The sequence below is a fragment of the Leptonotus elevatus genome, chromosome 6, assembly GCF_054856555.1.
Source record: "Leptonotus elevatus isolate MCC_2025b chromosome 6, RoL_Lele_1.0, whole genome shotgun sequence".
In the NCBI taxonomy this organism is placed as follows: domain Eukaryota; kingdom Metazoa; phylum Chordata; class Actinopteri; order Syngnathiformes; family Syngnathidae; genus Leptonotus; species Leptonotus elevatus.
Window position 1 is genome coordinate 8,958,275 of NC_141244.1, and position 15,562 is coordinate 8,973,836.

Genomic DNA, 15,562 nt, shown 5'->3' on the forward strand with positions numbered 1-15,562 from the left:
ATTTAAATTGTGTATCCCATTCAAATGTCAGTATCTGGAATAAAAACTGAAATACTGTTCTCTTGTCTAATTATCTTTTGATGTCAAACCAAACCGTTTTCAGTCCATAGCAAAAATAAAGCAATTCCTCCACTGCTTTTTAAAGTTTTCGAGTACAGTGTATGACACAAAATTATTACCAGATTGGGGAGTGTGGTAGAGAATTTGTCACACTGTTATGTTGCTGTTCGTCTTTTTATGCTGACATTCGCTGTATCTCAGTAATAAGTGAGCGCGTGTAAACCAAGGGAGGGAGTGACTGTTTACCACAAAGTTCATCATCATTGCTTGGGTAATGACTGACTAAAATCTCTCCACCTTTTACAGAAGTCCTTGTAACTAATCATTTCTCCTGGGACAGAATTAAATGACGCAGACGTGAGACGTGACATAGATCTATGAAAGCATCTGCTTGTTTGATTGACTCATCAGTTATTATTAGCATTTAAAGGCGGGTGCCTGTCAGAAGTTACCACCATTTGTGAGTATGTCAGTCCCGTGTTATTTTGTGCATATAATTTCCGTAGCAACCACAAAGATGTGTGTCATGTGGTACCAATCTTATGAGTCCATTCATGGTCCAAGTTGGATCTGTGTCGACTTTCATGTCATCATTGTGACCCTTCCGTATTTGGTTTGGAAGAAAAACATCAAAAGGTCATCATGTGTTAATCATTGAAATAAATGTGTAAGCACTAAGGTATTTAAGCATATCAGAGAAATAAATACATCCAGTGGCATGGTATGTTGATCTAAGCCATGTCATGAATGTGATTTGGCATTAAATGCAAATTAATCAGTCATTCATGGATCTGAGCTCTAGATGACGAGGCCTTCTTTTTTAATTTCAGTCGTACGTTTACATGCAGTCAATAGCCCTTTCAAAACATCTGAATAAGACCCGTCTTACCCATTTTCTAATCGCATATCGGGTTACATCCTTTGAACAGAACTTTGGTTTGTGTTCTGCACATGCTGTATTTGAAATTAATCTTGGTCAGAACTACTTGTATGCGCGGCGGCCTTCTTACGTTGCCACACGGTAAACGAGCCCATCTTGAATACAGTGATTTCTCCTCTGCGGCTTCACATTATTTTCGGTCTCAACGGCAAAAATGCCACCGGATGTGTATACACCCACACTTCGATCATACACAAACAGAGGTAAACAAAAATGGAGAAACATGGCAACGCAGGGCAGAACCAAACTTTTCAAACAAGGAGCTTTATAAGTGTGGATGAATATAATGTATTTTATTGACCGTTAAAGTTCAAAGTGGAAATTACGTCTATTTGTGTAATGACTTCAGCGTGTCACGGTTTAGTTTCAAATACAGTTTTTATGTGGGAGTAACTCTGTCCACTTATGCCTGTAAATGGGTTGTCTGGAATGTTTCACAAACCGGAATTTTGACCTTAAGCACTAAGGAACTTGTCAACCATAATAAAATATTTTCATAACTCTTCTGATGAAACATTGATTTAAAACTAGGTGAATGGTACCTTTGCCATGGCCTGAGGGGTTCTATATCATTTTTACTGGCAGTAAACAACTGTGAGGAAGATGGTAGGAACACTGCCACATAAAAAACTACAAATGTGCTGACTGCTTTATGGCATACATTACTTCTCTCTTTACCCATTCGTTACAAAGACAGAAGTCCATTTGAATGGCGGGGCACGATTACTGCTTTCCTGGCAGATGCTGCAAAACAACTGAAAAGTTTTGTCTGAAGAGACAAAAAAGAAAAAGGGAAGCCACCCGGCCAGTACAGTCCAGGATCAACATTGGTCTGGCTATCACTCGCTGGCGTGAGCTAAAAAATGATGCAATGCGCATTCCTCGTGGGAAATGTGGTCTTCCTTCAGGCATAATATTACCACTTTTGTCCATATGGGGCCGCCATAATCAAAGCAAACTGAAAGTTCCTTAGTGTTGCTTTAAAAGGATTATTGATTGCATGTAAACATTCTCAGTTTCCCTTTATTAGGGGTGAGCATTTTGTCGATATTGACAGGTCTGTCAATCAGTCAATGACCAACACCCATTTTGCTGACGAGTGAAGGATTGACGATTACAGTTTGACAATAATGGAAGAGTGCCCTGACTACGGATTGATGCGACCATCTCTGGCCTTTGTGATAATGAAGAATGGCTTGTTTTTTAGTTCCAAAGATAACTTGTCATATCTAAAAGAAGTGAATAAAAACATACAGTTGTACAGCTGTGGTTGTGGTTTTTGGCTTGATCCATCAGGTGTTGCCACAGTGAGTCACTGATAAAAAAAAAATTACGCTGGATAGTACCTCCCTCACTCAGCCCAATCATATTATATTATATCTGGGCTTTGGGTTGACAGTGAATGGGTTTTGCATCACTGTCTGGGAATTGAACCTGCGAAAGGCAGCAACATGCACCTAATGTGTAAATTAATTAAGTGCCCTCAATAGGATCGATAGAGATTCCTTTTAGAATCAATATTTTCTATGACATTGTACTACAAAATATCTTATAAATGTGGGTCATTGTTTGTCAATTTGTACATACTTTTTTCCCCAAACAAATTGATTGTACATATTCAAAGCTATAGTTCACAAGAATTCAACCGCAGGTGAGTTTAATCCTCATCATAAAATTCTAAAATGAGTTATTTGTTCATTGAGTAATGTATAAAATGCTTAGTTTTCAAAGTGACTTTACTCACAATCTCCAAATGATTTGGGATTGTTGACGTGTTACAAAGCCAGGAAACTTTGGACAAACACGACCCCTAACTCAGTGTCCGGATGACAGACAGTATGAGGTTGAGTGCACTCACAGAGCGAACATGCTTTGTGTGATTACATTCAACCATTTAGTTTCGTAATCCCTCAGTAGATCATTGTGACACATACATTGTGCTGGATCCAGTCATGTGCTGGAAGCTAACTAACCACCATCATTTAACCATAATCACAATATCTCCCCAAGGATTTGTGCAACAGAGTAATAGTTTGAGATTGGACTTTCACATTTATTTCTCACTCAATATACAACTTTGGAAACTCTAATGAACTCTAATATCGAAGATTAGCTTTTGGCAAATGATTCCAGTCAGTCGTGCACAAGTGCTGGAGTTCATTGGACGAGGCAGTCGATCATTTATTAGGACTTGGGCTTTTGGAATGAAAGGTTCAGCTTGTTGTTGGAGAGATTTTTGTTTGATTCCCATCTGCCGTCGAGGTGCCCTTGAGGAAGGCATAAAAAAAAAAAAGACGACTCAGATCATGTCACGGGCTCAGCACCGTTTATGCACCCCATGTCTTTGAGTCGCTTGGGGAAACTCGAAATTTGGCAAGGGTATGAATAATTTAGCGCTTAATTGTACACTCAACTTTTCCACTCCAATTTTCATTTAGCTGTCAATCGCAATGCTCTTGGCCTACTGGCCTCATCGTTGGTCTCATATTGGCATCATTTCTTATACAGTTGTTTCAATTTATCATCAACAGTATCCACATTAACATTCTGTAAAAAAAAAGAAAAGGAAAAAAAAAGCAATCTTATAACAATAAGGTAAGGTTCTCCTTTATTGAATGTGAGTGCAAGATCTGGCTTAAGTCCTGGGCTAAAATCCACCACATGTGGCAGACTGTCTTTTATTTCTGTGTCACTAAAGTCAGAAAGAGGCAAAACAGCTTTGTATTTTTCATTCTTGTTGTCTTACGTGTTCAATTTGTGTTAGCGATGTTTTCTTGTTTTTCATTGCTTGAGTCAGAGCTGTGCTGACTGAATGTAGTCGCCGTTTGAAGTTTAAGGAGAGACACTGTTATGATGTCTGTCTTAAAGGTCAAGTTGAGCCACAAGCGTGATAACGTGCGCAGAGAGGAGGGAGGGACCACGAGGTTAAAGGAGAGAAAAGTGTTGAAATAACAAAACAGTCCTCACAGATGGTGCTGAGGCACAACACAGACTTCCAGTAAGTGCACTACCAAACAATTTTGACCGTAATGAAGTTCAGTCCGGTCCTTCTTAACGACGCACTGAGACTGAAACTAATACTAAGAATGTAAAGCAGGCTTTTAAGTTGACTGCAACTTAAAAGGTTTCCATTTCATACCAGGCAGCTTACAAAGCGGCTCAAACTTGAAGGTACTTTATTCTAATGCCCGTGCTGCTTTAGGGGATTATATAGTAGTTCTCCACCCCGAGGCTTAACCATAACTTCCACCACCTGGTAGTTTACACCACTTCGCCACTTTCCCTGTGATCAAGGCCACAGGGAAAGAGATCCTAGAAATTATGTCACTTTCACTCAACCAAAAGGAAGTAGAGACAGTCTCAAATAAAGTGAATTCAGGCTTTGATTAAGAATGTTATTGTAAAGAAATCTGCCTTCAAACACTGAGGAGCCATTGCAGTGGAGGGAAACATAGAGGGGTCTTGACCAGGGCTCCCCCATTCTCTCTGACCCTAGCAGAAATTTGTTTTTCTTAAAAAAAAAATAAGAAAAAAGTTCAGAACATTAATGTGTAAATCTTTTAAACTAGTTCAAAACCACTCCAATGTTTTAGTCTGGTTGCTTTTCCTTTGGGAGCATATTGAAGCCAGCCGCTGTATGTTTCCCTCTTTCTTTCACTCTTTACCTTTCTGGCATTTTCCCGCTTGCTCTACGACTGAGGCGAGCTGCAAGTTGTGCTGGCAGCAACACGAACACAAAGAGTTCACTCAGGTGGAATGTCAGCCTCGTAGCCTCCAGAGGGGAGAGGGCTTTAGATCTAGCACGCGTAGTTATGATTCAGCTCCTGTATTGTGACTATCATTTCATGATAACACCGAATTGTTTGACACATGAGCTCTCATCGTGTCACGCTCAGAGTAAAAATGTGGACTGTCACTCAATGACCTGACTGTAGCACATATGCTCTCTGTGCGTCAATGAACTGGTCAGTTGTGATCAATTATGGTAATGCAGTATGTTCTTCTGTTATATTACAAATAAAGAGAAATGTCGCTTTCTGGCATGTCCTAAAAAAAAACATTGGGGGGGCACAATATTGTGATTTTTAATTTTTACATAATAATAGCAGTAATAAAGAAATTGGCTTGGACATGTAATGGCATGTCACATATCATTCTTTCAGCAGCGCAGAGTACCACGGTCTATGTAGTTCACAATGCTGTATTCGGCTGAAGCAGACAAAAAGTAATGTTTTTGACGGCGATGTTGAAAAATATTTTCTGTTATAATTGATTTATGTGAGTGATAACGATGATAATGGCCAAAAGATTCCAAATTAAAATTAAACTGCACTAATAAACTAAGCACAAAAGGGTGCTAGAACTGCACACATTAAATACAACCTTGCTTTTTTAACAAATGCGCTGCTTTTAATATCGTGACATGGCAGTGAAAATATCATGGCAATTTTATTATTGCGATTATCAGATGGTTATCATTATTATCATTACACCCCCTATTTTGTCCATAATTAAAATGGCATTTTTGACATATATCTGGTTGTACGTGCTCCCACTCCATGTGGGCCCTCCCAGCAGTGCTGATGATGAGGAATTGTGGCCCCCCTTCATCATTTAAGTTGCCCTTTCCTAATCTATATAGCATTATTGATGACTGATGGATGGCCACCTTGTCACAGCAAGGAGTTGGCAGAGTGAAGTTTTTGACTGGAGTGGGTTGGTACACCACTTAAGGGTACCACAAGGTATCAAGATAATTTCTGGTACAAACAAAATAATAATTTCCTGCCATGAGAAGAATATTTGTACCTTGCACTGTAAAATAATACTCAAGCAAGACAACCATCATCCCCTGACCTCAAACCTATTGAGGATCTGTATCACAATTCATTATACTTATTTACAGTCGGTATATCTTTGCAATATGGTTGTATTCAAATTGTCTTTACAAAAAGAATATAGTCCCTTTTTGATAGATGACCATGCATTTCATACAAAGACGTTTTGATTTCCGCTCACTGTGAAGTCTGCAAACACAGAATTGAGTTGTCATCCTCATCAATATTGCCATATTGTGACCCATGGTTCAAGGAATTATATAAAACACAGTTGGAAAATGTTATCCAATGTAAATTTGTTCACCATCTGTTTATTGTCCTCCGGACGCTGTGTGTTTACACACAGGCACATATTGAAGGGATGGATATGAAGCCCAAATGGTTGAGGGCCAAACTCTCTGCCTCCTATTTCGACGTGTGCAGAACAGACTCGTCCACATCCATCACACATGCAGCCACAGTTAGCTTCCACATCAGCTGTTTTCCACCAGCCAGTTTATTGTGTGCGCCTCCTATTTTTCTACAGCAGCAGGCCTGTTCTGCACCAGTAAACAGGAACTTTGTGTTTGTCCCCCTACCAAAATCGTTTAAACAAAGAACGATGTTGTTTATGTGCCTTTTGCTTAGCAATAAATAAAGAGCGAGGCGACTACCCTCTGATGTTAAGTGTGCCTCTGTCTTTGTTTTTGTGTGTGTCCTCGTCTCTGTTCCGTGCTGCAGCTGCTCCACATCTGCATTGAAGGCTGGGGTAACTGGCGCTGGTCTGAGGCTTTCAGCGTGGACAATGTGGGGACCCTGCTCAGGACCATTGAGTACAAAGGTCGCACAGCCTCGCTCATCATCAAGGTGGTGCAGCTTAACGGTGTCCAGAAACAGGTACAGTACATGTCGGCATATATTTACAAGAACAAGAAAATGACAAATAGCTTTTTATTGTTCAAAACTCCCCCTTGATTTATGATATGCATTCAAAATATTTTCTTAGAACTGTAGTTAGTAGTAAATCTGTTATGTTTTTTAATAAAAGCAAAATGACAATGACAAATGTGCCACATAGAATCTGAAAAACTTAATTAAATCTTTACCTTGAAGAATGTAACTGCATAAATCCTTTAAGCAGCTGTATATCCTTTTAAATATTAGTTGTTGTGCATTTGAAGTATGACAAAGGTCTTGTGGTACTGCAGGCTGGACTATTTCTTCATCTGTATTTTATTAATTATATTTACCACTTAATATCACTGACTCTCAAGAAAACTGTTTATTTTTCAACATTGGTTTTGATTGTCTGTGCTACTGAGATGACCTCTTTATTTTGTTTTATGTTGTCATTTCCACAAATACAAAACAAGAGTCACTGTATTTTGAGAAAGGCATCATTCCATCAAACTGTACTGATGACACATGCACTTGTTGACAGTGTCAATGACACAGCATGTTTCCGTCTTCTCTTCCAGACTGAACAGACTTTGTCTCTCACAGTTTTTTTCAGCATCTATCTTTTTTTCCAGTGGCTCATATGAGAGGCTAAAGGGTGTTGATCCCATCCAACTCATAACACACAACCTCAGCGTGGGGCAGTGGGTGGCTGCTGACAAACTTGACTACTATGTCTCTTTTTTCACAATAAACCCTCACCACTCTATCAGTTGTATCAAAGAAAGGGACACTTTTAGACACTAGTATTTAGGTCAGATTTAGGGCCTGTGCATAGTCTCTGAATGACCCTTGTCAAGTTGCAATAAAATGTAAATAATAGTAAATAATCTTGTGGCCTGTTAGAAAAAAAAATTGCCCTGCCCTGATTTAGATATACTGTACTGTGTCATCAGTTTCCTCACCATTTGCTTGGGAGCAGTGTTATGTAAAAAAAAAAAAATAATAATAATAATAATAATAAATGACTTTGTTGCAGGTTGATTTTGGAACATCTTTTAAGAATTTCTTCAACTGTGTCTTGAATTTTTGTTGAGTTAGATCTGACAGCTGTTTTTAATTAATTTTTAGGGTGCGGAATCCAAGACTGATGTCACTTTTTCTCAAGTTTTTGAACTGTAGGATCCTCATTTTCCTTCTTTCAAATTTATGACATACAGTACAATGAAATATGAAAGAAACATGCATGACTGCAGTGTTTATTTAACACTATTGTGTTTTAACAATGAATATGGCTACTATAATTATAATCATGTGCAAGTAGTAAAAATTTGGAGCTGTTTGGAGTGTTCAACATGGGGACTAGTGAGCTTGATGCTAATATCAGTAGAATGTTGCTTATCTGAAGGGTGCACAGTGGAGAGAAAAAATTGGTGCTCGAAAAAAATATATACAAATTTGGAGCCAGCATAGTAAATTTTGTTTTAATCAGCATAACAGATTTTTTTTTTCAAAAATTATTCCCCAGTGTGTGAATCTGGATTTGCAGAAAGCGGTTCTCAAAGGTGTACAATTTGGTGCTGATCCAAATTGGAATTTTGCATCCTCAATAGGCGGCTGTGCCATTCTATTATTTACACTGTGTCTATTTTCCCCTCTGCAGGTGATCATCTGTGGGCGGCAGGTCATGTGCAGCTATCTAACTGAGGATATTGAACTGCGGTTGGTGCAGCACTATGTTGGCCCTGACGCTCAGACAGTGGTGAAAGAACACTGTGACTGCCTGGAATCTGGGACGAAGTTGCCTTCCTATATTCTGGAAGATGCCGAACTGACAGAGTTGTGTGTGAGGGCCCGAGGGGATGACGACTGGTCCCAGGATGTGCAGCTAGAGAGGAAGGACAAGGGCACCAGCAGCTCTGTTGTCCAGGTAAATAGGCTAAATTGTTGCAATGTACCTGACTTAGAGATTAGAGACACGCCAGAACCCTTTTGGCCTTGAACACATCAACTTCCCATATGGCAAACTGAAGGTTTGATTGGAACATGAGGCAGAGAAATAGATCCTACTGTACCTTGCTACTCCATTCATAATGATGGTAAAACACACCTAATGCACAATCATATCTTCATCTTGACACCCGTTATTGCTGTTGCCTGGACCACCAACTTTGAGCACATCGTCTTCTGGGTGGCCGCTATGGCACATCCCTTGACAACAAACCCGGGATCATCCCCTTACAAATGTGTTCCAGTTTTGGAGGCTGTTACCCAAAGATGTTGAAAATACAGTTTATGCTCACTCATAACATCGCTAACTATAAACAGGAAACATTAGCTGATATGTGGGCACTAACAGATGCTTTGAAGACACTTTCACACCACTGTATTAGCACCAGATGATCTCTGCTTCACTGATGTTGCCCATCTGATTCTTGAGTTGACTGGTTCTCTCTCTTTTGTTTTGATACTTTATGAGTCTCTTGCCATTCTGCCACCACAGCTGACTCCACTCTCAAAGTCTCATAGCTTTCTCTCTGGTTCTTTGACTCCCTCGCCCACACACTGGCTACCTTGACCATCTTGTAGTTAACTCCCTTTCTTCTCTTTACTGCATCCTCCTTTCTTTCTACCACACACTTTCCATTTGTCTACCATCACATTTTTTGCCATAAAGCACTGGAGGTTATGATGAGCATCCTCATAGATTGGACTCCCTCATTCTAAGAAGTTTACTCACATTTTATACTCTTGGTCCATCTGTTTTCACTAGTGAAAGATCACCCCATTAACTATACTACTTGAAATGTCCAAAAGTGTTAAAATAGGACAAGGAATAAAAAATAAAGAATGGAAATATTCATTCTTGGCCTTTAAGATTGTGCTTATCTAAGAAAACAAGTATACGGTTTCCTCACATTTCACGGGTGATACATATCATGGTCCCAGTAATTAACCTTGCCAGCAAGATGAATTCTCGTGGCATTGTGAGTTCACAAACTCCGGAGAATACATCTTGTACCGCTCCCGCTTTGCAACCGATCTTTTTTTCGATCGGACCAATCAGGCGTTGTTTAGGCAGGATGAAACCAATAAGCGTCGATGGCGAGTGGATGCTACAATTAATTATGTTCTCACATAATTACTCACCGTTTCCTTGTTGAATATGAACAGCGAGAGAAGTTTTGTACATTTTTATCTGGTAAAGATCTTCGTGCTTCCCCCCCAGCCAACTACCTAAAACGAGATTTTCATCCGTTGACTTGATTGGTCAAAACAAATGTGTAAAGATGCTGCATCATCCAATCACCTTGAAGTATTGTACAGCCAGTCCCGCCTTTCCCGAACGGGTCTGCGAGTGAAGTACCAGATTGATAATGTGAAGAACACCCTCGAGTGAATCACAATTATCAATCTGGCTGGCGAGGTCACCCAGTGACAGCTGAATTTCAGTAAATGAGAGGTTGAATTTTTTTGTTTTGTTTATCTCATTCACTGCCAATCCAGTAAAAAAGGATCTTTGACGTCTATAGTCGTCAATGGCAGCGAATACAACTCTACACACTGGCTACAATGCAATGCACAAGTATTGGTAAGGTATGCCATTTTAAACTAAAAATAAAAACTTTAACGTGGTTATTAAGTGGTGATTTCCCTGTGCACTTCAACTGTTTAATTTCCTTGTAGTGCCTGACGCACTGGGCTCTGGTGCTGTTTCTTTCTTGAGTGGTCTGAGTGAAGCAATGCGCTTTGAGCGCATTTCCAAATGCACCCACGATGCAAGAACGAGGATTTTGAGTTCTTAGGTAGTGATAGACCAATATTGGGGTTTTTCAAGGACGGTACAGATACCTATTGTTAGTAGTCAAGGAGACCGATAACCGATATTTAAAGCCGATATTTATTTTCAGTAAAATAGAAAATATTAGCATTACATTTTAAAAAATATACTTTTTATTTTAATCTTAAACATACTAAGAATTTACAGCTTTGTTTAAACATTCTAACAAAAATTGTCATCAGCATGTGTTAAGCTAAATTAAAAACTAAGCAAGTAAATAATTCCCTTAAATTTTCTACTGTAAATCAAGTTTTCTAAAATGTCAACATTATTTCTTAATTTTATTTTATTTTTTTATTTTTATTTTTATTTTATTTTTTTAGAGTGTAGGTAGTTCCCAGTCTCAGCATTTATTTATTTTTTATAAAGTAGAAATTTAAATAAATCCATAAATGAAAAGTTCCCTTTTTCTCACTGAGCGACAAATGCATGCAAATGTAGCTAATTTGGGGTTTTCGGTAGGGTTACAAATCCTGAGTAAATTCTGCTACGTTTGCAAGCATTTGCCGCTCAGTGAGATACCAGATTTATCGGTATCGTAAGATTCGTAAAAAGGCTGATGCCGATATTTGTCAAAATGCCAAATATCTGCACCGATAATTGGGCTATGCCTACTCTAATGTTCATGGTCTCCATTTTTGTAAAATAAATTTCCACTCAAAAATATCTTCTTTTTTTCTTTTTTTAACTTTTCTGACTTACAAGGAAGAAACTTAATATCCACAAAATATCTAGTTAAACTCGACAAATGAAACCCTGCGATAGAGTGCTGCCGTAACAACCGAACCGCAAAGCAGCGAGGGAACACTGTACCACAATAGATTACTGATGACAGCTGAGTTTTGAATGTAACTATCACATCCTCCAGTCCAGTCAAGACTCGTATAAAGTTTGGCCCACTAAAAAGGATTTTTCCTTCTTTCAGGTTCCATGTTCCGGTGGTTCTTTGCTCTTTGTCTGGTGCAATCTCATCACTATTGAACCTGATTCCCATATGCAGCAAAGAGTGGTGAGTGTCCCAAATTCATATTAAAAATTTTCTACATTGTGATGAAAAATTGAGCGGCTATCTCATAGCTTTTGGTCATTGCCCTAAAGGCGTTTATAAACTTATTTCGGAAACACAATCCCGTTTTCATATGCTTAATCGGATAATCAAAACAACATTACCAGTGAAGTCATCGCTTTTCTGTCTCTGTCAAATATTATTATGATATGTCCATTACTGGCTGTATAAAAATATTGCCTTTACAAAGATAATTTTAGAGTAATTGTTGAATAGAATACAATACAATAAGTGGCTGATATCTGTTTCAGTCAGCCCTGTACTGCTTGGATGGCTTTTCATTGAATAAAAACTAGTTTGAATGATGCATAATGCTTTCTCAATATCGATTTCCTCATGCAGGTTGTTTTTAGTCCGCTGTTTGTCATGAGGAGCCACTTACCAGACCCAGTAATCATCCACATAGAGAAGAGAAGCCTTGGACTGAGAGAGAGCCAGCTGGTTCCAGGACGGGGCCACCAGGAGCCCCTGTTCAACACTGAAGCAGACCTCACGCATCACCTCACTTTTCAGGCCAGGTAAATAGGAATGTATCTAAATAATCATGATTAAAGCCTTTTTGGTGTGAAAATGTGTACAGTAGTAAAGTATTAGAGACAGAAAAAGAGATGTTTCTTCTCATTGTGGCAAATCATTAGTGTTTAACAATTGTTGCAAAGGACAGTCGGACTCTTTAGCCAACATTAGCTCACAATCCAGCGAGATGAAGAAGTGAGCTTGGCAGCAGAAACCCAACCTCAACTCCAACATGTCAGCTCTCCCTATAATTACCCCTAATTTACATATAGGCTCTAACAGAGAGCAGGTTGTTGGTCCCACCTTGGCTCTGTGAGTGTTTTAGTGGACGATAGGATGTATAGTATGCATCCGCTGGTGTTGATTGGCTGGTTATGCACGCATGTGCTCTTGTCCGTGTGTGTGTGTTAATTTGCTCGAAACATCCGGTAAGACACAGTTTGCATGAAATGTCATTTGCATCAGCATTTTCCCTGAAATAATTGTCATGCATCTGTAATTCATCTGAAGAAAACAGTGTAATAACATCACTGGATAACATCATCATCATACCTCATGTGTCATGTCACGCATGTATAAATGTCAGTTGCTTTGACTTTCAGCAACATTGGTGTTTATGCATCAGTGTGGGTGGCCCCTTGGGAAATTACTACCAGATGTATACAGTGTATGGTAGCAACTCCTACCGTATTTGTCATCTGTGCATGAATAAACGGTCGTGTTATGAGAATGAACTGAGGGGAGTTCATTCTTTTGGTAGCAACTACTGATTGAGTGTAATTGACTCCCTGAGAAAGTTTTTTGGGGGTGCGGGGTTGATATCTGGTCACAAGTTTGTTTTGATTCCAGCTGCCTTAAAAGAACCACAGTAATAGTGAGGGGTATATTTAGCTCCTGTTGTTTCAGATAAGTCTCAACAGAAAATATTTCAGAGTCTCGTCCTTCTGGGTTTGCGACCACAATGATCCTCGTCTTTACAGTGTCCTCTGAATAAACCGTGTCTCACCACACACGTCCATTCTCCTTCCTCTGAAAGCCCAACTCAATCCATGCCTCATCCCTTCCCATACTCGCAAGCACACTCGACAGAAGCCACAAGTGGGAATGTACCTTTACAAACACACACGCACACACATGTAAACCTCAAGGATGGATTCCATTTTCAGTGTTCAATGGTCAACGGCTCGTCTTTCCTTCCTGTAATTACACATAGTTGCGGGTTATAATGGACAGCGCTGCGGGTGCAACGCAAGAGAGACAGACAGGTCTTAAACACAACCACCATGTCCTGATCAGGTCATCAAGGCAACCACAATAGAAAACCCAGGCTTACAATTAGGAGCCTCTTCAAGTTGAACCTCCCAGGAAGAGTTTTGAATGAAAAGCTTCCTGTCAACACCTTTTCCCGCTCATCTTTCTTGTCCCAGATCCATAAAGTTCCATCATAGTGCAGAATGGATGAATGCAATTCATTCACAACCATAAGTGTGCACTTTGTAAGCGTTTTTACTTGGCGTGGGGATCTTTGAATGTCTCAAGATTCGATTCGATTCCGATTTTTGGGTCTGCGATTCTATTCGGAATCGATTTTTGATTAAGAACGATTTTTTTATTCACAATGATTTGATTGACAATGATTTTTGCTTCAATCTATAGATGTGCAAGGAATTGTAATGGTCTACTCCAGTCTGACTCGCTAATGCTAATTAGCGCGCTACTCGCGGCACTTTTATCACTCAAACGAACGTCTCCACACTGAAAAAAAAAACATTTATTGGAACAACTTGATCGTGACATTTTCCTTCTACTCTCTAATGTGGCTACAATTTAACAGTGTATAAGACCGCGTTGAACCACACTGCCACCCAGTGGCCAAACCGGGTACAACATGAACAGCGCTCCAAATAAAGGCACACACAGACAAAGGCAAGACAGTATAAAATAATTTAAATAAAATAGATTTTGGGTCATTTAAAATCTATTCTGAATCGTACTAAATGAGAAGCGCGATTCTTATGAGAATCTTTTTTTTGGCACACCCCTAGTTTTTACCAAACACGATTATGCACAACTGTTCATTCAGACTTCTCTCATTGCGAGCAATTTAGAATTTCATTAAACTTCCTCTATTTGAATTTAGCCTATACTAAATATTTACTTAATGGACAAACTCTTATGTATGTACGGCTTCATTTTGAACAGTTATATCAGCTGACTGTGGGTGCCAGCTTGTGCATGTTTTTGCTGTCTTTTTCAGCGAGGATAAGGACGCTTCCCACTGCGCTGTGCCCATCTCCACAAGCCTCATCAAACAGATACTGGACAAGAATGGAGATGAGGACAACCTGAAACACATCCTGGAAGACTTCTATGGTCAAAAGGCGTCCGCTGAGCTACCATGGCCGTACATTTCCAAAGACACTGCCAGGTATGCCAATTTAGTAGTTCCCATGAGAGCAAGTAAAGGTTGCACTTTACTTACATGGTTATGTGACGAAACAGTAGTGTATACAGTATAACATATTACTCCCTGAACCTATAAGTTACTGTCAAATTTGACCGGCATTTTTTTTTCTTTGTGACAAAATTTTACTTTAGAGTAAGCTTTATGCCACACCAGTGAAGTGAAGTAAAAACACAAAAAAAAAAAGAAAAGGGGAGCCATAGTCACTGATGCACTTAAGTCATTTATTGAACAAGACAAATATAAAATAACACGAGCGAGACAAGGCTTAAAATCATGCCTGGACGCTCTCACGGAGACTAACTGGCCAAGTCGGGCCAACCAGACAGAAGATTTTGACGTCACTCACTACAGAAGGTTACATCTCTCATAGACACATATGTATACTGTACACCACTGCAATTGTGTTCTGACTATTGACTTGTTCCACCGTACAGTAATTACTTTATGAAGTTAATTTCTTTACATTTATATATATATATATATATATATATATTTATTTTTTTTCACCTTATTTGACATGAGAGTAAATTGAGTTAGATATTTTTCTGCGGAACAAACTCAACTCATAAGTCAAAGTACCCCTATATAATGTATGTGTGCACCGTATTTTCATGACCATAAAGCACAGTAAGAGTTACGGGTGCTATTTCTGTGTTTAACACACACATAAGGTGTACAGCACTATTGGGCGCATGCACGGTTAAACATACGTTAGCTTAAAATATATGGTAGCATGCTATTATGCTAAAAGTAGTGCTAGCGCATGTTCTTAAAAAGGCAGCAAATGGAACAAAACTGAGTTCGGTTGAAGTAACAATATAAACTGTTGTACTTGAAGTATATAACAATGTACTCACGTTCTTTTGATCAATCCTAATCCGCAAATCAGTCATAGTCCTCGTGATCTTCTGTATCAGAAACAAACAACTGGGCAAGTTCGCCATCAAACACGCCGTCT

The 15,562-nt window shown here is 39.2% G+C and overlaps 1 protein-coding gene across 3 annotated transcripts in view; it reads left to right on the forward strand.

The window, feature by feature from the left end:
• The window catches only part of vps13b (vacuolar protein sorting 13 homolog B), a 337,674-nt gene that overhangs the window by 300,282 nt on the left and 21,830 nt on the right, over positions 1-15,562 (forward strand). For all 3 annotated transcript variants that reach the window (XM_086077615.1, XM_086077616.1, XM_086077614.1), the window contains exons 47-51: positions 6,559-6,714; positions 8,378-8,644; positions 11,481-11,564; positions 11,964-12,139; positions 14,395-14,565. In XM_086077615.1, the coding sequence (XP_085933741.1) occupies positions 6,559-6,714; positions 8,378-8,644; positions 11,481-11,564; positions 11,964-12,139; positions 14,395-14,565 (854 nt within the window). The remainder of the gene's footprint in view (positions 1-6,558; positions 6,715-8,377; positions 8,645-11,480; positions 11,565-11,963; positions 12,140-14,394; positions 14,566-15,562) is intronic.